The following is a 22,458-nucleotide window of genomic DNA, read 5'->3' on the forward strand; positions in this document are numbered from 1 at the left end:
ACACTAGATAAGTTGAGATAATTTTTTATTTCTAATTTTCACCTAAGATTTTCTAAAGGACTTTGAGAGAAGAGCTTTGGAAAAAGGTATCTTAGTCATTTTGGTATGTTATTTTGAAATTAGTAATTCGGGGATTGTTATTCCGTATTGAGAATGTATAAAAATGATATCATAACTATGGTATAATTAATCTCATAATTAAAAGAATCTTGCATTTTTATTCTGAAATTGTTATCCCTATCCCACAAACTAAACGACCAGTAAGTACGTTTCTCTTGTCATCGTGTACGTAGTGACAAATCCACCAATCAAGCTTAGTGGTTTTTCTCTTTCTTGTTGCAATCCTGGTCTTGATTTTCCCTTTTCCTCTTGCAGGAGAAACCTAATGCGTCTAAGTTATGGTCTTCCACTCCACTCTTTGCTAATCTATGTTGTGCTGGGTCTCTTCATTTGATCAATATTTACTGTATAATCTCCTGTGTCTTCGTTCAAACATCACGTGTTATGATCATTAAATGGTACTCCTATAAATTAATATTACCTCAGTATGTACACTATCATTGTCTATGATTGTATTTTTTTTTTTTTTTTGCTTCATTGACAAGTTAAAATGATCATTATATTAGTTATTAACGAACAAAGATATAATAAAGTAAGGAGTAGGTTTCATCATACAATAGGACTAAAGGAATGCCACCACTAGCCCACGTTAAAATAAAGATTAAGCGTATATCCAAAGAGTGTTTCTGCGTACATTTATAACCCAGCAAATTGTCATGATAATACTTACATAAATACTCAATTTCGCGTTGAAAGTTTATGCTATTAATATCCATGAAACTGGTAGTTTTTGAACAATGGAAGTCATATGGATGCCTCAGAGTAAAACAAGAATTGACCTACCCTCCTTGCCGCTTGAGTTCCAAAGGGAAATATAAATGCTGCAACATTTTTTCTTCCAATCCTTGCGCTGCACCAAGATGTTTCATCACATCATAGATTTCAGAATTTCCAATCCAAGCCCTGTGCGCTGTGGCGGAGGTTAATAATGACAACAACGGATATCTTACTTTTATGTTTTATGCGCGGAAAGTGGAGTGGTTGTCCAACCGAGCAAGTTGCATAATGGAGTAATCCTAGAATGACAAGCTAGCTATTAAACTTATATCCTAAAGTTCCTGTATACTCAAGTATTCTCATTCTGCTCATATCATAATAAATCTCAAATATGTCAAAGCAGGCCACCGTCCATCCATCCTTTTGGATTATTTTTTCTTTGTTTAATCCCTAATGCCTTTGTCATAGCTATGTTCTACTAACTTTTTATTACTCCGGGTGGTTGGCCATTTTGATTTTGGTGTGCTCCACAATTTCCTTTTCTTTTACTTGAGGGAACTGTCTATATCTCGTGATATCCTTCAGAAAAAAGACTAAAACTTCACTTTATATGGCTACTACCCTACCCAGAACAAATGAAAGACCTTGGCTTGCCACTTTAGTAATCTAGTATCACTACTTCCTCTTCGAAAGGACATTTCTTGTCGTGTCTGTTTCCTCTCTCGGAGTTTATAAACTTTAAGATTTGAAGGTCGCTTCCTCTCTGTCTCTGCGGTTGTCTCCTTTTATTTTCTATCATGACAGAATTAACTTCCAAGTTCTCAGACTTGAAAAGTTCTTCCCGCCCGTCCCTTTAGCCCTGCTCTCTCCTCCATTTCTAACAGTTGTTCGTCACATTGGGTTTTATTTTACTTTTGTTGGTAATCTGATCCTTCTACAGTTACCAACGCATTAATTGCAATTGGAGGCGTCATCATGAATTTAAATTGTTTTCTGCTAATTCTGTTCGTCTGCTTTATTGGACAATCTTCAGAGGAGCAGAGACAAGCTGATGAGGTGAAGATTGGAGCCATCTTTTCTTTTGGCACCACCAACGGCAAGGTTGCTAGAATCGCAATGGAAGCTGCTGTCCAAGACGTCAATTCTGATACCACTCTTCTTGACGGAAGAAAACTTGCTCTCACCCTCCATGATTCAAACTACAGCGGATTCCTTGGGATCATTGGAGGTATATATATATAGTTCTCACCTTTTCATACTACACTTTTTCAATTTATCTCTCACTGCTCTTAGATATCACTTGACTAGATCGTCTTGTTAACTCTTTTCTACTTTTCTGGCTTCCCAGCATTACAATTCATGGAGACCGATACAGTAGCTGTGATTGGCCCTCAAAGTTCTGTAATGGCCCATGTACTCTCTCACCTTGCGAATGAACTCCATGTCCCGCTCCTTTCTTTCACAGCATTGGACCCCACACTCTCACCTCTTCAGTACCCCTATTTCATTCAGACTGCCCCCAGTGATCTTTTTCTAATGACTGCCGTAGCCGATATGATCAGTTATTTTCAATACAGAGAAGTCATTGCAATTTTCTCAGACGATGATCAAGGTCGAAATAGTATTGCCGCTCTAGGTGATAAACTTGTTGAGAGACGTTGTAAGATTTCTTACAAGGCAATTCTTCCACCTGAACTCATGTCTAGTCGTGACCTGATCGTGGCTGAGTTGCTTAAGGTTAAATCAATCGAATCCCGAGTTATTGTTCTACATACACTATCCATAACAGGTCTCAAGGTTTTTGAGGTTGCCCAGGAGCTTGGCATGATGACGAGTGAATATGTTTGGATTGCTACTTCTTGGCTTTCCGGTGTCCTTGATTCGACTTCAGTTTCAACAAAGGTGGCTAGCTCTATACAAGGTGCTCTCACCCTTCGGCCCCATACACCTGATTCCCAAAAGAAGAGGGCTTTTGTATCAAGGTGGAACAAGTTGAGCAATAGCTCCGTTGGTTTGAATGCCTACGGTCTATACGCCTATGATACTGTTTGGATGATTGCTTACGCAGTTAAAGAGTTTTTAGATCACGGAGGCAAAATCTCCTACTCAAATGATTCTAATTTGGACAGTTTTGCTGGAGAGACGATGAACCTTGCTGCACTTAGCATTTTTGATGGTGGTAAGAAGTTGCTTAGTAACATATTAAAGACCAACATGACAGGGGTAAGTGGTCCCATTGCATTTAAACCAGATAGATCCATGTTCCGTCCCTCGTTTGATATTCTCAATGTAGTTGGCAAAGGATGGTTAAGGCAAATAGGATACTGGTGTAACTACTCTGGGCTATCCGTTGTGCCTCCGGAGTCTCTTTATGCCAAACCAGCTAATAGGTCAAGTGCAACTCAACGGTTGGATCAGGTTATATGGCCAGGGAAAACTAAAATCAGACCGCGTGGATGGGTATTTCCAGACAATGGGAGGCCGTTAAGGATTGGAGTCCCAAGGAGAGTGGGCTTCAGAGCTTTTGTTTCAGAAAAGGAAGGTAGTGGAGTGGTCCAAGGATATTGCATAGATGTCTTCCTTGCAGCCTTGAAGTGTCTTTCATACCCTGTGCCACATCAATTCATCATTTTTGGAGATGGACACAAAAATCCAAGCTATACTCAGCTAGTAAACATGATCACAGCCCATGTGAGTACCGTCAATGGCATTGCTATTCCCGCTACTTAAAGTTGCAAAAACTTAAGTGTAGTTAACATTCAGTATAACATTGTTTTCTTATTCTGTGATAGGAATTTGATGCTGCAGTTGGTGACATTACAATTGTCACGAACCGCACAAAGATATTGGATTTTAGTCAACCATACATAGAGTCAGGGTTAGTGGTGGTGGTACATGTGAAAAAGATGAGGTCGATTGCTTGGGCTTTCCTGCGGCCATTTACTCCCCTGGCATGGGGAGTCATAGCCGCTTTTTGCCTTGTTGTGGGAACCGTAGTGTGGATACTAGAGCACAAATTTAATGATGAATTTCGTGGCCCCCCAAAGAAGCAGGTGGTCACAATTTTATGGTGAGTTAATTGGATGCCTTTCCTGTTAGCCTTCTAAGTACTGTAATGGGAAGTTAATGCAACTACCTAAGTACTAGGATCCTACGAAGTTACGCAAGAAGCTATAGAAAGCAGTGTTTGAATTCTATTTTCTTGCATTACTAATCTCATAATTTGCATCTTGATTTTAGGATTTGAACTCATCTCCTTGTACCCCTTATTTTGCTTGCAGGTTTAGTTTCTCAACTATATTTGGAGCCCCGAGTAAGTATCTAGTTTCTCCTCCTTTCACAAAAGTCAAGGTAATAACTGTATTTATTTAATTTGTAGTGTTAAACTTTGGCATAATGGTTAAATTCTGAAAACCTTTCAGGAGAAAACACAGTGAGCACATTAGGTCGAATTGTACTGCTTATATGGCTATTCGTGATCTTGATAATTACGTCGAGCTATACCGCCAGCTTGACATCGTTTCTAACGGTTCAACAGCTTGCATCATCTATCCAAGGAATTGAATCCTTAGTAACAAGCAATGACGCAATTGGGTACCAGGTAGGCTCTTTTGCTGAGAACTACTTATTTGAAGAAGTCAACATTGCAAAGTCTAGGCTTGTTCCTCTTGGATCACCAAAAGAATATGCTGATGCCCTTGAACAAGGAAGAGTTGCTGCTGTGGTCGATGAACGTCCATATGTGGATCAGTTTTTATCAACTTACTGTGGGTTCCAAAAAGTTGGCCCAGAGTTTACCAAAAGTGGATGGGGATTCGTAAGTATTTCCTTACTCATATATTATTCCTACTAACGCTTATAACGAAGTAATAAATGGACATGAGTGGCAAAATGACTTAAGAGCTAGTCATGTAACATAAGCTGATAGCTTGATGCAATTAATTTTATAGGCATTTCCGAGAGACTCACCCTTAGCTATTGACATGTCAACTGCAATCTTGCAATTATCTGAGAATGGAGAGCTAGAGAAGATTCACAAGAAGTGGTTAAACAGAAAAGTTTGTGGAGGGCAGAACTCTGAAGCAGATTCAGAGCAGCTTCAGTTGAAGAGCTTTTGGGGTCTATTCCTCATTTGTGGAGTTACTTGCTGTTTTGCTCTGCTTGTATATTTCTGCTTCATGTTGCGGCAGTTCAAACGACATTTTCCTGAATTAACGCAGCGTTCTACTTCTACTAGAACTAGAATATCACATTCAATACGGCTTAAGAAGTTTTTGTCTTTTGTGGATGAGAAGGCAGAAATATCTGCAAATAGGTTGAAAAGAAAGCGGATGGAAATGGAAAACCTTTCCACTAGCTAATGCCGATCATCATCGAAGCTTGAAATGATGAACATTTTCCAAAAGAGAGACTGTGAAATGTTCTCCTTTGATTCTTGTTCATCTTATCATGTAACAACGGAATGTAGAGAACATCTAGTGTTCGAAGAATTAACCCAATAACTTTGTAATTTAATATAATAAGATGTTAAGTTTTAGGATATTGATGTACAGCTCCAATAACTCTGACAAAAGTGAGTTGCTCTAGTGGAGAGCACACAACCTCTTTATCCAGGGTAGAGATAAGGTTCCAGGGTAGAGATAAGGTGTGCGTACAAACTACCCCATCAGACTTCAGTAGTGGAATTATTCACTAGTGGAATTATACTGGATTGTTGTTGTTGTTGTTGTTGTTGTTGTTGTTGATGTACAGCTCCACAAATATGGAATAAGATGTTATGTTTTGGGATATTGATGTGATGAATGTGTTGAATGGTGTTACCCAACAGAGAGATAGAGAATGTAATATCGTTTATGGACAAAAATATAGGATTGCCAAAAGGCTAACTGAATCTTAAGCCGCTTCAGCATGTTAGTTGAGCTCATTTTGGCCTGCTTTAAGAGTTTATTCCTTGTGATACGGACTTCCTCATCTCTTTCTCACAAGAAGCCCAATCAGCATTTCAGCTCTAGGTACCTTGGGTTGGGGCAAATTTTGAAGAGATGATTCAATAACTAACTTATTTAAAATGCTTCTTATTTACAAATAATTGGTTTGATCAAAGATTAATCCTAATAAATGGTGAGTAGATTAGATAAACCAGTATCTATATATATAGAGAGAGAGAGTGATATTGTGCGTAAATAGAAAATTTCATTTACTTAACAGAAAAAATAAGCTATGTCTAGTTGGGTGGAAGTGTGTAAAAGAAAAGAAACTTACAGTAAAACAAAGAAAGTGGCCAACCCCTCAACTCAACCTAGGCTCTTTCAGAAGCTGAGTAGCGAGTTTTTCGGTAAGAACCCTCTTTCCTTCAGAGGCTGGTGATTGGGTGAGACTCTTTTACAGGCGTTGGCTCTCACTCTAACCAGTAACCACACTCTTCTTTGCAATGGCCATCTTCTGTCAGTCTCCCCTCAATCTCAATCTCAACCTCATCACCTCCTCACGCAAACCCAATCCTAATCCCTCCTTTAGACTCAATCTCTCCGCTCACTCCCGCACCCTCGTCACTGAGCCCCCACCAGTTTTCACCTGCGTCAAGTCATTTGCTCCCGCCACCGTCGCTAATCTCGGCCCCGGTTTCGACTTCCTTGGCTGCGCTGTCGACGGCATCGGCGACTACGTCACTCTCCGCGTCGACCCCGACGTTTACCCTGGTGAGGTTTCTATTTCTGACATCTCCGGCGCCGGCAAGAAGCTCAACAAAAACCCCCTCTGGAATTGCGCGGGTATCGCCGCCATCTCCGTCATGAAGATGCTCAACATCCGATCCGTTGGCCTTTCCCTCTCCCTCCAGAAGGGATTGCCCTTGGGCAGTGGTCTCGGGTCCAGTGCCGCTAGTGCCGCCGCCGCTGCGGTCGCCGTGAACGAGCTTTTTGGCCGCCCACTGGGCGCGTCTGACCTCGTGCTTGCTGGGCTAGAATCGGAATCGAAAGTCTCGGGTTACCACGCGGACAACGTGGCACCTGCTATTATGGGGGGTTTCGTATTGATCAGGAGCTACGATCCTCTGGAGTTAATCCAGTTGAAGTTTCCTCACGAAAAGGAGTTGTTCTTTGTGCTGGTGAATCCCGAATTTGAGGCCCCAACTAAGAAAATGAGGGAGGCACTGCCGCAACAGATAACCATGTCCCATCACGTTTGGAATTGTAGTCAGGCAGGGGCGTTAGTGGCGGCCGTGCTGCAGGGAGACCTGTCGGTTTTAGGAAAGGCACTGTCCTCTGATAAAATAGTGGAGCCAAGGAGGGCACCGTTGATTCCTGGAATGGAGGGTGTGAAGAAGGCGGCAATGGAAGCAGGAGCTTTTGGCTGCACCATAAGCGGAGCTGGGCCCACGGCAGTAGCAGTGACTGACAACGAGGAGAAAGGAAGGGAGATTGGGCAAAGAATGGTAGAGGCTTTTCTGAAAGAAGGAAACCTCAAGTCCTCGACGATGGTGAAGAAGCTAGACCGGGTTGGGGCCAGGCTTGTCAGTAGTGATCCCAGATGATTTTTGTCCTAATTGTCATGCTACAGCTTGTTGGTTCCTCGTACATCTTTTCTTGGGGGGGCCAACATGCCTTTGCAAATTTTTCACGGGAATGGTGAGAGTGGATGGTTCCGACATTCTTCCACCTAATCCATTACGGTCACCTTTGCATAGGGATTTTGATCTTCAGAGACTGATCCATTTTGGGCGGGTTGCCTACTTGAACTGGTGCCAAATAATGGAATAACTTAAAATTTTGGCAAATTGGCACCAAATCGTGACAGTTCAGTAGTATATGGGAGGTGGCGTCATGTCTCAACTGCTGTCTTCTAAGTACTACGGAGTACTCAAGTTTGGTGGTCATATAAGAAGTGAAAGCTATCAACCCAGCTAGAAGTTGAATTTGCATTATTTATAGCACTATAGTAGCTTTGAAGCTATATGAGATACACTTAGTGCAATTGCAATGCTTGATATTGAAACCTTCTTTCTTTTATCGTTTTTTATTTTTTTGTTTTGTTTAATAAGGTAATATTATTAAATTAAAACATATCTGTTAGTTACAGAGTTGCAAAATATAGATTGGCTTCTTACCCTCCTTTTCACTTCCTTTCAGCTTCTGTTCCTTTAAGTTGATGCATATATTTGGTTCCGATGTTGTGGGCGCTATTTCACCTTTTTTATTCTTTCCTCAACATAGCTCTGCGAAAGAGATACAAAGAATAAGATTCTTGATATTCTTTTGGGGGTGCAATATGCAGGGACTGAGGACATCCACTCTATGAAGCAAAGCTAGATACGTCGAGGGACAGTTCTGCTATGGACGAAGTCAGGCCTTAAGTGATCAAGGAGATAACAAGATGATTAATGGACCTTTGAGTTTCAAGAGCTTGATGAGTTTTTGTTTAATCACCACAAGTGATGCTTTAAAAAAAAACAAGTGAACACCTTTGCGGCATTTCAGCAGAACCTTTCACAAGCATGACTACTAATCAAATGACCAAATTTCAAACCAAACAGGAATAAATGGCACTGTTCTAAACAACTGCAGTTGTAATTGGCAGAATCGTAAAACTCATTAAAAGATCTTGCACTGTTCTAAACAACTTAGAAAACTGAATAGCAAACACCACTCTATCAAACAAGGGAACCTTAAAGCAAACAAATTCCGGGCACTAGGCAAGGCAACATGTCGTCAAACGATCAGATCAGTTCTTAGCAGCAGCAGCCTGCCTAGCACCAAGAGCGAAGAACTCCGAGATCACTTCAAGAGGCATCCCTTTGGTTTCAGGTACTTTCAAGAAAACAAATATCCATGATATAACACAGACGATAGCATATATGCCAAATACACCAGCAAGGCCAATAGAGGACAGCATCACAGGTAGTGTGTAGGTAACAATAATATCCCCAATCCAGAATACTAGAGCACAGATGGCAATGCATATACCTCGGACCCGAGTTGGAAATATCTCTGAACAGAGTATGTTAGGAATGGGCCCGAACCCCATAACAAATGAGCAGAAGTACATAACAACACAAACTGTTGATATAGCAGCCTTTGCAACAGATCCCATACTCACTAAACTTCCAATAACTAGAACAATGAGGGCTATAATTAAGATAGGAATTGTGCCTAGCAGCAGACTCCTGCAATACAACAATATACAGAAAGGCAAAGGTAGTAATCAGATTTGCAGGAATCGAAACTAAGGACAATAGGACATCCATTCACTTTTTATCCAGCCTTAAGTGCAGGTAACAATGCAAATTTCTACAATATTTAAGATAAGAGAGAAAAAGGATGCTAAAGTCTATTATGTGAGAATCATTGTGGAGGAGAACCTTATAAATGTGGCCAAGCAAACCTACAAACAAAGATGGATGAAGGACCCTTTGTCTTAAATGAGTGGGAACGCTTCCCATAGGCATTGAAACTTGCTTGAACTCTAAATCAGCAGTGAACATGAAGCAGGTCAGAGTACAAAAAATGAAGAGATTTATTTCTCCCTTTAAGATGGCAACAATTTAGTGCATGGGAGGGTTTCTTTTTCCTTTTACACTCAGACCCTGGTTTGAATGGGTAGCCTCCCACTACACCCTGCTACTATTATACTTTTCTAGTGCTAATAATGGCAAAGGGCCCCCTCAATCTTCCATCTGTTAAAGCATAGAAATTTTTGCGATATCTCCCTCACTCCATCTCGAACTAGCAAACAGTCTACTGCAATGGAGATGCATTGCGTCCAAATTCCAGACACATCTACTAATGAGGGGATTAGACCTTTAAAGAAAGAAGGGGGTGCCCTTAAAACAAAAAAGAATACCCCACAATTGGAGATGAGAAATCAAATCAAAATACTTTGTGAGCCATTTGGACAAGGCACTACGAAAAACATCATATTCACTCTTGTTCCATAGTAGTTACTCAAAAGTAATTACCTCCTGCCAGAGATATCCATAAGCCTCATGGCAACAGCTATTGAAGGGAGCATTAAGAAATTTGTGATTGCACTTATCAGCAGAGATGCAGAAGCAGAACTGATGCCAAGGTTTGACAAAAGAACTCCTACACCTGCTTGCTCAAGTATTTGAGGAGTATAGTACATAACTCCATTAATTCCTGAGAACTGCATGAACAGGTGTTAGAAAGGGAAGCAGACAGTCTTTGATACAGTGTAAACCAAGCTGACTCTAGCATTTCCTATGCAAGGATGCTGAATCAAGACGAAGTGAAATAGAAAAATCACAAAGATATCAAAGTAGGAATATCTTTACAATAGTGCCGTTTCTGTATTTAATGGAATTATGGCAGGAGGTTAAATTAGGTCATAATCTTGACTACCTGGCCTAAAAGAAATATTCAAATTTGAGGCCGTAAAGGACAACTGTGTAGCAGTACCAGCGGGACTTGTAAATATTTCAAATATCAGCAACCAGACTGCTAGTATCATATTTAGAATGCTACCTTACAAATATTGACTCATTAAACATCAGTTTGTATTGACTGAAGTCTCACCAATATCCATCTCTGTGAATGGTTAGCATGAATCAGCCTAATAGTTATCAACTTCTCTTATTCTTTTGTTGCTTCTCAAGATCTATAAAAAAAATGCTCAAGATAAATCGTGCCCAATCACAAAATTTACACGTCATCCTTTGATTCAGATTCAATTCAAGATGAAGAGTCTAACCCCTTAGGATTCTGCAGAGAAATTTTCTCCAATCCTAACCTATCAATAGATATTTTGATTGAAGGCAGGAATACAGCCCTAATGACAAGGTCTGGAAAGAATTTGTGTACTACATCTTTTGAAGAAATGAATATGCTTCTACTTAACTCTTAGTTGCATAAGGTCTCCAGAATCACTGTTAAAATAGCAACCGCGCCAAATAGACACTCAAAAAGTTTCTACAATAAAGCAAGAAAGCTACTGATCTCAAGTCCAGATTTAAGGAGGGAACATAACCAACCTGCAATAGAGACAGACTGACCTTGGGAATGCATGGAAGAAAGACAGTAGTTACACTATATTCTAGTAATATTGGTGATTACCTGCTGAAGTAGTTGGATTCCCACACCAACAATCAATGCATGCTTGACTCCTGGTTCAAATAAATCGCTCCAACTAGGCCATTTTCCAGATGCTTCAGATGGATGAATCATAGCTGGTCCAACATGATGTTGATCCATCAAATCTTTCGAATATAAAGCTGGTTGACTCACCAAAGCAGCAGCACGAACAAATTCACCACCACTAGGCATATCACCCCCAGGAAGAGAAACTAAAGATCCCTTTCGAGTTCCATGAGTTCCACCTTCATGCAAATAGATTCTTTTAAAACCTCCCTCCTTTTCATCATCACCTTCTCTCTCTGTCCATTTCCATGCAAGCTGCCATCCACCACCAATGCCAGCACTGCCAACTGGTTCACCATCATTACCCTGCATCATGCTAAAAAAACTTCCACGAGATGGAGGCGGAACCATGTCCTTTTCCATGCTTGTTGCCTGACGAGATATCAGTGGGCTCTGCAAATTGTCATCAGATTCTTCAGCTGCAGCCTCAGATGCATAATCATCGCCCTCTATGGCAAGGCTTTCTTCATCCCACTCTTCATTTTTTGTTTGATCTCCAGCAACACTAAACATGCTGCCGAGATGCGGAAAGAGCATGCTTCCCTTGCTTCCCACATCCGGAAGCTTTTCATGAACGCTGCCAAATAGAGTGACAACAGGGTCCATGAGGGGCACATTAGGTGCAAATGTGCTTCCTTGGCGAGATGCAACACCAACTACGCTTTGCCCAGTGACAGGCCGTGCAACCAAAGAGTGTCCATGTTCAGGCCCATATAGCCTAATATGATCTTTTTGAACACTTGGTTCCTGGTCTTCCGCAAGTCCATTATCTGGACCAATAATGTACTCCTCCACTGATGTTTCACCACCAACTCCAAGACCCTCAACTAGCAAAGCCATTTCTCCTGTAAATAGAAGCTGCATCAGTATTGAACTTTGCCAGTTTCATCAGGAAACCTAAGATCACTGATAAACTAAAGGAAGCCGAGCAGCACTACAGCCAAAGGCACAAGCATGATAAGTTCACAGATACTTTCGGTACACAAAGCAAGATATCAGATTCATTTTACGTCGAAAACTCCATGATCTTTTCAATCTCTACAGAACCAAGCTAGTACAATCACCAAAGTTTACTCTTCTGGCTATATACCCAAGTAAATATTGGACAAAGTGAAACAGTATAGTCCACATGCTTGGCCCATGTAAAAGAATCAGGCCAGCATGTGCGGGGGCCTGTTAAAGACATAATAATTAACTAGATGAATGCATCTCTTATCTAACAACTTAAACTTGTAAATGAGGTGGTCACGCATTTTAACAGCTGTTAACATTAATAAAATCAAAATTACTCCCTCCGTCCCAAATTAGTTGTCTTGTTTTGCTTCTCGAGAGTCAATTTGATTAATTTTCGAAGCTAAATTGGATTAGATCAACTCAATATTCTAAAACTAAAATTTAGATATTGAAGAACGATACAAAAAGTACGACAAGTTGCAATTTTTTAATGTCAATATGATCAAAAAACACATTTAAATATGTTGGTCAAAGTTCACAAAGTTTGACTCTCGAGAAGTTAAACATGACAACTAATTTGGGACGGAGGGAGTAGGAAGTAATGAAAGAGCTAGACGACGTCTTCGTTAGACAAAATCCATCTCCTGAAATCATTAAGAATTCCCCAATTTTGCATGCCTTATCTGTTAGAATAGTTTTGTGAATATATATGTAATTAGTTCGAGTCCCGTATGTAATAGGAGTAGGTTATATCAACAACAACAATAACAACAACAACATACTCAGTATTATCCCACACCGTGGGGTCTGGAATAATATGTTGGTCAAAGTTCACAAAGTTTGACTCTCGAGAAGTGAAACATGACAACTAATTTGGGACAGAGGGAGTAGGAAGTAATGAAAGAGCTAGACGACGTCTTCGTTAGACAAAATTCATCTCCTGAAATCATTAAGAATTCCCCAATTTTGCATGCCTTATCTGTTAGAATAGCTTTGTAAATATATATGTAATTAGTCTGAGTCCCGTATGTAATAGGAGTAGGTTATATCAACAACAACAACAACATACCCAGTATTATCCCACACTGTGGGGTCTGGGGAGGGTAGTGTGTACGCAGACCTTACCCCTACCTTGTGAGGAGTAGGCTATGTATTATGTGTGTTTATAATTAGGGTTCATTGTATTACAACTAACATCAATAATAATATTTTTCTCCCGTGCATTCTCACACGGTATCAGAGCAATAGTGGGAAACTTATCGTTGTGCATCATTCCAGTGACTTCTGGGAAGAAAGACCTCGTCACCATGCAATTTTCCGGCGACCTAAGAGGCTATCCGTAACAAAATCACTTTACGTTGGTGTTGTGCAAAAACCAACACCACCACAGGGTCCCCAAGGCTTCCGCGACCAAACCCCACCAAAGATCTCCAGCAACCGACCCCTCACGCGCCCTCACGCGCGGATCGGAAGTCAGATTTTCCGGCGAGTTCTTCCCCACGCGCCGGCGCGTGTGACCTTTTCCCGGCCAGATTTCAAATTTTTTCTTTCAGACAGCTTGTTCACGTGGCCATTCCGAGCCTACCCATGCCTTTTTCTTTATATTCCGATCACTTTGAGATTTTTGCGGCAACTACACGGACTTTCTAGCAGCTACAGTGATTTTTCCGACAAGCTTCTTTTGGACAGATTATTCATGAGGTTATTCGGAGTCTTTTCATTTAAGTTTCATCAAATTCCGACAACCTTTTTATTTTTCCGGCGTGAACAGTAATTCCCAAAAACAAACGCTTTTCCCGGCATAAACATTATAATGGCATTCGTATCAGAAGCCTTTGACTCACAATCTGTTGGATCCAATGCAATCCAGATGGTTTCTTTACCGGATTATATTGAGTTCCTTCAGTATAAAGTATGTAAACAGACATCTTGAGGGATAGCTTCCGTTGTTCAAACAGATAGTAGCGTGACTTGTGTCTCCCAATCTTCAACCTCTGAGTCTTGGGTCATTGATTCAGGTGCATCTGATCATATTTCCGGTAACAAATCTATTTTCACTACTACTTCATGTTCTCAATCTCTCCCAACAGTCACAATGGCCAACGGGTCTCAAACCATAACAACTGGAATACGTCAAGCAAGTCCACTTCCTTCCTTACCTTTAGATTCAGTTCTTTATGTTCCCGGTAGTCCTTTAATCTCATAGCCGTTAGTCTCTTAGCCAAATCACTTAAATGCTATGTTTTATTTCTTGATGACCTTGTTTTTATATAGGAACGCAGTACAGGGCGGATCATTGGTACCGGGCGTGAATCAGATGGACTTTATTACCTAATTCTAGCAAAATCACATGGACTCACATCTTACCTTCCTTCAACAACTTGTCTTGTTACTGATTCACCGGATTTATTACATAAATGGTTGGGACATCCCAGTTTGTCAAAACTTCAGAAAATGGTACCTGGTTTATCTTACTTGTCCACTCTAGAGTGTGAGTCCTCTCAGCTCGGTAAGCATACCCGCTCCCATTTCCCTCGACGTCTTGATAATCGAGCAGCGTCACCTTTTACTTTAGTCCATTCAGATGTTTGGGTCCTAGTCGGGTCAGTTCTACCTTGGGATTCCGCTACTTTGTCAGTTTCATTGATGATTATTCCAGTTGCACTTGGATATTTTTGATGAAAAATCGGTCTAGTTATTTTCTATTTTCCAGACCTTACACACTGAAATTCAAAATCAATTTGGGGTTTCTATCTGCACCTTTCGTAGTGATAATGCCCTAGAGTATTTATCTTCCCCATTTCAGCAGTTTATGAACTCTCATAGGATTATTCATCAAACATCTTATTCGTACACATCTCAACAAAATGGGGTAGCTGAAAGAAAGAATAGACATCTTATTGAAACTGCTCGTACCCTACTCATACAGTCTCATGTTCCGTTGCGTTTTTAGGGGGATGCAGTTCTTACATCTTGATATCTTATTAATCGTATGCCATGTTCAGTTATCCAGAATCAAGTTCCATTCTCTGTCCTCTTTCCCCACTTACCTTTGTTCTCTCTTTCACCCCGTGTCTTTGGGAGCACGTGTTTTGTTCATAACCTTACTCCAAGAAAAGATAAGTTAGCTCCTCGTGCCCTTAAGTGTGTAATTTTGGGTTACTCGAGAACGCAAAAGGGGTATCGATGCTATTCTCCTGACCTCCAGCAGTACCTTATGTCCGTTGATGTTACTTCTTTGAAACCCAATCATACTTCACAGGTCCAGGTAATCACTTAGATATTTCTGAGGTGCTACCAGTTCCATCTTTTGGAGATTTAGTCACTATCTCTCATTCATCTTCCTCTACAACTCCATCTCCATTACCTATAGCTCCAATTCCACCACCTAGTCCAATTCAACCTTCTGCAGCTCCACTATCTAATCCAGTGCAACCTTTTGCAGCTCCACCATCTAGTCCAGTGCAACCTTCTGCAGCTCCACCACTCCTAACTTATCACCATCTGATTCACGTCCTACACCAGACCCTGCTAATACTGCGGACTTGTCTCCTCTTAGTCAATTGATTGCACTAGGGAAAGGTATACGGTCTACACTTAATCTTAATCCTCATTATGTCGGTTTAAGTTACCATCGTCTGTCATCACCCCATTGTGCATTTGTATCATCTTTGTCCTATGTTTCCATCCCTAAGTCTACAAGTGAAGCACTGTCTTATCCAGGATGGAGACAAGCTATGATTGACGAGATGTCTGCTTTACATACAAGTGGTATTTGGGAGTTTGTTCCTCTTTTTTCGGGTAAATCGACTGTTGGTTGTCGATGGGTGTATGCAGTCAAAGTTGGTCCAGATGGCCAGGTTGATCAACTTAAGGCTCGTCTTGTTGCCAAAGGGTATACTCAAATATCTGGGCTCGATTACAGTGATACTTTCTCTCCCGTGGCTAAAATAGCATTAGTCCGTATTTTTCTATCCATGGTTGTTGTTCGCCATTGGCCTCTCTATCACTTGGACATTAAGAATGCCTTTCTTCACGGTGACATTGAGGAAGAGGTTTATATAGAGCAACCACTCGGTTTTGTTGCTCAGGGGGGGTCTAGTGGCCTTGTGTGTCGGTTACGCCGATTCCTCTATACTCTAAAGCAGTCTCTTCGAGCCTGGTTTGGTAAGTTTAGCACAGTTATTCAGGAAGAGGTTTCTTCACGGTGACATTGAGGAAGAGGTTTATATGGAGCAACCACTCGGTTTTGTTGCTCGGGGGGGTCTAGTGGCCTTGTGTGTCGGTTACGCCGGTTCCTCTATAGTCTAAAGCAGTCTCTTCGAGCCTGGTTTGGTAAGTTTAGCACAGTTATTCAGGAGTTTGGCATGACTCGTAGTGAAACTGATCACTTTGTGTTTATCGGCATTCTCCTTCAAATCTCTGTATTTATCTGGTGGTTTATGTTGATGATATTGTTATCACCGACAATGATCAGGATGGTATTACTAAGTTGAAGCAACATCTCTTTCAACATTTTTAGACCAAGGATTTGGGCAGATTAAAGTATTTTCTGGGTATTGAGGTCGCTTAGTCTAGCTCAGGTATTGATATCTCACAACGGAAATATGCCTTAGACATTCTTGAGGAAACACGAATGATAGGCTGTAGACCTGTTGACACTCCTATGGATCCGAATTGTAAACTTCTGCCAGCGAAGGGGGAGCCGCTTAGCGATCCTGCAAGATATAAGCGGCTGGTTGGTAAATTAAATTACCTCACAATGACTAGACCTGACATGTCCTTTCATGTGAGTGTTGTAAGTTAGTTTATGGCAGTGTTGTGAAGAGCGTGAAGCGAGGAAAAGCGACAACCCCCATTTCACGAGAAGCGAGAAGCGAAGCGCTCGCTTTTTTGAAGTGAAGCGAAATTTTAAAAAAAAATTAAAATAAATATTGTTTTGAAGGAATGCTTTCAATTCTTCCTTCACATGCGACGGAACTTTAGGACAAGATGCGACATTTGGATCACCACCGATTAGATGCGCTTTTTGACGATAGATTCCCTCATTTGAAATCTTATCACAAAAAAGACATCTAATGGCCATCTTGTTGCTCTTGCTAACTCTTTCAGAGTAAGCCCAAGCCGGGTCTTTCCTATTTTCTTTTGGCGCCATTAAAAAAACAACTACATAACACATAAGAAAGGCAATAAAAACTAAGAATAAAGGATATAAAAAATTAGAGGAATTTTCGGTTAATAACTGGAAAAATTGGGCAGTAATTTTCTGGAAAAAATTCGCCAGCATTTCGCCGCTTTTTGGAAGTTCCAAAAGAAAAAGAAAAAGAAGAAGAAGAAGAAGAAGAAAAGAAGAAGGAGGAAAATCAGAAGTTCAGAACATACCTGTTGAAGTCTTGAAGTCTTGAACTTGAAGTTGAAGAAGAAAAAGAAGAAGAACAACCCTGGTTGATGCTTTGAGATTCTTTCAGAAATCAGAATCAGAATCAGAAGAAGAAGTCGTTGTTGTTGGAAGTTGAAGAACCCTAGTCGTTGTTGTTGAAGAAGTCCAGACCAGTGTTTAATCCAAAAAACTCGTTTTTAATAAAATAGGGTTGGGTATTTTAAAACAGAGAAGCGGACGCTTCTTCGCTTCGCTTCGCTTTCCCCGCTTCTCGCTTTTTACAGAGAAGCGGTCGCTTTTACTGACCTGAGTCGCTTCACCTTGCTGAAGCGCTGCCCTTCACGCTTCGCCTCGCTTCTCGCTTAAAGCGAGGAAGCGGGCGCTTTTTTAAACATTGGTTTATGGATTCTCCCTGTGATAGTCATTGGGATGCAATTGTCCGCATTCTTCGGTATATAAAATCAGCTCCAGGCAAAGGACTATTGTTTGAGGATCGAGGCCATGAGCAGATCGTTTGATACTCAGATGTTGATTGGGCAGGATCACCTTCTGATAGACGTTCTACGTCTGGATATTGTGTGTTAGTAGGAGTTAACTTGATGTCTTGGAAGAGCAGGAAACAAAATGTTGTTGCTTGGTCTAGTGCAGAAGCAGAATATCGAGCAATGGCTATAGCAACATGTGAGCTAGTTTCGATCAAACAGTTGCTCAATGAGTTGAAATTTGGTGAGATCAGCCAAATGGAACTTGTGTGTGATAATCAAGCTGCCATTCATATTGCATCGAATCCGGTGTTCCATGCGAGAACTAAACATATTGAGATTGACTGTCACTTCGTCAGAGAAAAGATAATCTCAGGAGATATTACTACAAAGTTTGTGAAGTCGAATGATCAGCTTGCAAATATTTTCACCAAGTCTCTCACTGGTCCTCGTATTAGTTATATATGTAACAAGCTCGGTACATATAATTTGTATGCATCAGCTTGAGGGGGAGTGTTAGAATAGCTTTGTGAATATATATGTAATTAGTCCGAGTCCCGTATGTAATAGGAGTAGGTTATATATTATGTGTATTTATAAATAGGGTTCATTGTATTACAACTTTTTTTTTTGATAAGGTTCGTTGTATTACAATTAACATCAATAATAATATTTTTCTCCCGTGCATTCTCACATTATCAATCTATGCACCGTATAATATGTCAAAAATCAGTATAATTAGAAAAATGTCTTCCTATTCCATTATGTCCAAAAATTATGCATCATATGATTCGTCAAAACAAAGGAAGGCCAAAAAAGAACTACTCAAACATTATGCATCATATGAGTATGATTCAATGCCGAGGGCCTTTCGGAAACAGCCTCTCTACCGCCCGGGGTAGGGGTAAAGTCTGCGTACACACTACCCTCCCCAGACCCCACATGTGGGATTACACCGGGTTGCAATATCTTATACTCCTTTTCTTCTAATTATGTAACACCATTTACTAAGATTTAACAACCTGTTCATAAGTATAAGTAGTAGTAAAATGAAATATCAAATTAGTAGTTGCAAAGCTTAAAGCCTACTCTTGACTGGTTAAAGGAAATAAAATTCTTGAAATTTAAGAAAGTTGTATAACATGATATTACAAGTTGAATGTTGTCAAACGTTTTTTAACGTCCAACATAGAAGGAACGTCATATAAATTGGGACATATGAGTATTGGATAGACTCCAAAATTATATTTGTTATTAGTTTGTTAGCTTGTTAGTAAGCTAGCATCCAGACTGATAGTTACTCTATCTCACCTAATAAAGATAAGATTATAGAATAAGCAAACGCCAAAAAGAAAAAGGAGAGGAACTTTTGGGCTGGGTGGGACTTAGATTAGAAATTAAATAATACTCCCTCTGTTCCAGTTTATGTGAACCTATTTCCTTTTTGGTCCGTTACAAAAAGAATGACCCATTTCTAAATTTGGAAACAATTTAACTTAAATTTTCAAATCTACCCTAAATGAGAAGCTTTTATAACCACACAGATACTCTCGACCCCTTTTTGACTTGTTTAGGACCACAAATTCCAAAAGTCTTATTTTTTCTTAAACTCCATACTCAATCAAACAGGTTCACATAAATTGGAACGGAGGGAGTAGAATAATGAAATGTGAAATTCGAACATTTCAATAATAAATTGGTCAGGTTATTTGTTGTACATACATTCCTTAATGAATAAGTCAAAAAGATGAAAAGAAAAGGGGAAAAAATAAAATGACAAAGCGCTCTGGACAAAAGTTTGAAATTTGATGCTTCAAAGGTGTAAATATTTCAGTTAATTTGATAGTCGAATATTATTATTTCGATTGATAAATTGTCCACTTCTAGAATGACTTAATTACCGACTACGTTCATTATAGAGCTACTTCAAAACCAAAGGAAAAAGAAGCAAAGAATTTTATAGATATTGTAATCAAAGTAAAAATAAATAGAACACACAAGTCAATATATTCAATGACTAAGATCTCATTCTTCTGTTTTTGTTATCCTTAGTTAGAGATTTCCATTACAAACTAGCAATCCTATAACAAGAAAATTTTGTTATTCGAAAACATCTATCTGCACATGTTTTTAGTTCTTAATTTCTTTTGTGGCTATGTTGTTTACTTGATAATCAAATATCTGGATTCACCATCTATGCATCTTTTTAATATAATGAGCTAGCAGTATTACTAAATCTTCAATTGCTAAGTTTTATAATAAGAAAAAACTAATCAAATTTAGTGAACCTGTCCAGATACGATCTACTTGGGGGATAATGTGACTGTGGGAAAATACGCCAAATTGCTTATGAAAAGCCATCTAAATGTTAGGTCACTCTTCTTTCTTTAGGGGGACATTTTTGTTCTAGGTTGCAATATATTTTGCAATTTTTATGATACAACTAAAAGTCTAAAATCAAATACAGATTCCATGAGCTCACCAGAGACATCTTCCCGTCCACGGAGCCTCTGCAAAACACGCTTTGCATCTAGCATTCGCCCTTTACTCACAAGCCATCTGGGAGACTCGGGCAAGTAAAATATTGTCAATACAAAGTACAGAATGGAGGGGATGGAAAGTACACCAAGCATCAGTCTCCAAGTGGGAGAACTCATCAACGACATGCCAAAAACCATGCAATATGAAAAGAACATGCCAAGACAGCCAGTGAACTGAGGTAGAGTGTTCAGTAAACCCCTTATCTCTGGCGGTGCTGTTTCAGATATATAAATAGGAACAAGAATAACTGCTAAACCAACACCAAACCCATCCAAAAGTCTTGCCAAAAGTAGAACATACACATTTGGAGACCAAAGCATCACAAGGCCACTAACAAAATAAAGAACCGAAGAAGTTATGAGCAAGGGACGACGGCCAAGCCAGTCAGCTATTGCACCAGAGCAAGTTGTAATCAAGACAGCACCAATAAGTGACATGGAAACAATAAGCCCTTCCATAGTAGGTTGAGTTTCCAGCTTAAATTCTTTTTTAATGTACAGAATGCCCCCTGTATTCAGAAAAAAAAAATGAGTAGAGAATCATAACCAGTTGAAAGATATCATTGAGACTTTGAGTAACATCTAAGGAGTGAAAGAACAGAATGGATAACCTTGTTAGAAATCAGACTAAATTATCACAGACATCGACTGCACGAGATACCAGATTACATACAAAAGCAATAAGATTTTCAGGAGGAAAAACGGATTAACATCAGGGGTACTAGATAAAAACAAAAAAAACAGTATTGAAGAGATATGCCATATGTGAAAGGATTACCAGCTATAGTGGCGTTGTCCCATCCTTGCAAAAAGCTGCCAATTGCAGCTGCAACGGCTACGAGCACGGCTCCACTCATTTCCTTTAAATACCAAACAGAACTGCTGGTTAAGGTCCCTTATTGATGATCGTAAAACCAGTATAGAAACGAGGATACCTTTCGATACTAAAAGAAAAAAGGATTTCGCCAACTTTGTTAAAGTTGCAGCGACTCAGAAATTAAAACCAGTTTAAAAATACTTTAAATCGTATGTGTAGAATTAAAAAAGATGGGATACATAAGCATCAATAGAAAATTCAATTCGCACAGACGACCAAGTGGACTATCAGCATGGAAGATTTCAAAGTCTTTTACCTTAAGGATGTTCAAGTGAGTCGAATTATGAAGAGAGGGATTAAAGAAACCCGAATCACTCGAGAAGTTGGTGCAACTTCTGATGTATCAGTTTCATCACAGAGAAGAATTAGAAACAACAGGAAGCTTCCTCCCTCTGCCTGGCGATCGTCGGTTGTAAAACTCAAGCTAGAATTTCAAAATTGTAAAGAGTAGAGAGGCGATTAATGTATTACGGAGAAACAAACAGGGTTCCCTTTTGGAATTGGAAAGGAAAGAAAGGAATGGAAAAGTAAAGTAGAGTAGAAAAAATATAGTACTAAATTTTATTGGGAGCCGTTGGTAGGGTGACACCTGCCAGCATGTAAGCATCTTTTGTTGCGCCCGTCGATTCGCTGTCCTCCCCATTTTCACTAACGTTTTCCGGCTCGGCTACTATATAGCTAGTAACAGTAGAACCGAATATATGTGAAAGGGAAAAAGTAGGTTTTGTGATATAAACAAATACTTCTAGTGCTAGTGAAAAGGAGGGTTTAACCGAAGTGATGCCATGATTGATGTCCGTTTTTACATCTAATAATGTCTTTTCGTCATACAAACGAGTCATAAATTAAGGTGAATCTCCAGCTAGTTCTCCATCATATACTAAAAAACAAAAACAGAAAAGTAAAAATACCTTTTAAGGAAAAGCGACGTCAGGATACTAATAATACAGAATTACATGATTAATCCAGGATGTCTGCTACTGCTATGAGTTTCCAATCCAAAGCGTCAGAACTCTGTTGGCCGGGGAGTGGTTTTCTGGAATGAGGGTGTTAGCAATATGGTTTTTGAAATGATACGAAGCCGAGACACTTCTCGGTTTAAATTTTTAAAAATCATACTCCTTTCTTTTCCTGGCCATTTATGATACTGCACCCGTTGTCCCACCAAAAATCTCATGTACGAAGATCCTAATAAATTTTTCAAGTACAAGGTCACGTACTTAGTCGTTAATTAAGT

At 39.8% G+C, this 22,458-nt stretch overlaps 3 protein-coding genes across 6 annotated transcripts; 2 read left to right on the forward strand and 1 right to left on the reverse strand.

Moving 5' to 3' along the window:
• The first annotated feature begins 1,328 nt into the window (after positions 1-1,328).
• Positions 1,329-5,623, forward strand: LOC104102712 (glutamate receptor 3.2-like). Its single transcript, XM_009610505.4, has 6 exons — positions 1,329-2,065; positions 2,186-3,528; positions 3,630-3,907; positions 4,119-4,150; positions 4,260-4,654; positions 4,788-5,623. The coding sequence occupies exons 1-6, from the start codon at positions 1,813-1,815 to the stop codon at positions 5,196-5,198; spliced, it is 2,712 nt and encodes a 903-aa protein (XP_009608800.1). The 5' UTR covers positions 1,329-1,812; the 3' UTR covers positions 5,199-5,623.
• A 409-nt stretch (positions 5,624-6,032) lies between these two features.
• Positions 6,033-7,928, forward strand: LOC104102711 (homoserine kinase-like). The gene has a single exon (XM_009610504.4). It carries the CDS (start codon positions 6,269-6,271, stop codon positions 7,367-7,369), a length of 1,101 nt encoding a protein of 366 aa, XP_009608799.1. The 5' UTR covers positions 6,033-6,268; the 3' UTR covers positions 7,370-7,928.
• A 406-nt stretch (positions 7,929-8,334) lies between these two features.
• On the reverse strand, positions 8,335-22,309 carry LOC104102710 (monosaccharide-sensing protein 2-like). 4 transcript variants are annotated; one of them, XM_009610502.4, is made up of 7 exons: positions 21,777-21,914; positions 21,478-21,645; positions 21,123-21,204; positions 20,287-20,853; positions 10,905-11,833; positions 9,791-9,978; positions 8,335-8,998 (listed from the first exon to the last, which is right to left on the reverse strand). In XM_009610502.4, exons 3-7 carry the CDS (start codon positions 21,199-21,201, stop codon positions 8,557-8,559), a joined length of 2,205 nt encoding a protein of 734 aa, XP_009608797.1. In that variant the 5' UTR covers positions 21,202-21,204; positions 21,478-21,645; positions 21,777-21,914; the 3' UTR covers positions 8,335-8,556. The 4 variants fall into 4 exon arrangements, with proteins under 4 accessions (XP_009608797.1, XP_070042711.1, XP_009608798.1 ...); XM_070186610.1 differs by lacking the exons at positions 21,478-21,645; positions 21,777-21,914 and adding an exon at positions 22,178-22,309; XM_009610503.4 differs by lacking the exons at positions 21,478-21,645; positions 21,777-21,914 and adding an exon at positions 22,133-22,308.
• Between the last annotated feature and the right edge of the window lie 149 nt (positions 22,310-22,458).

The sequence above is a fragment of the Nicotiana tomentosiformis genome, chromosome 1 (genome assembly GCF_000390325.3).
Source record: "Nicotiana tomentosiformis chromosome 1, ASM39032v3, whole genome shotgun sequence".
NCBI classification, from domain to species: Eukaryota; Viridiplantae; Streptophyta; class Magnoliopsida; order Solanales; family Solanaceae; genus Nicotiana; species Nicotiana tomentosiformis.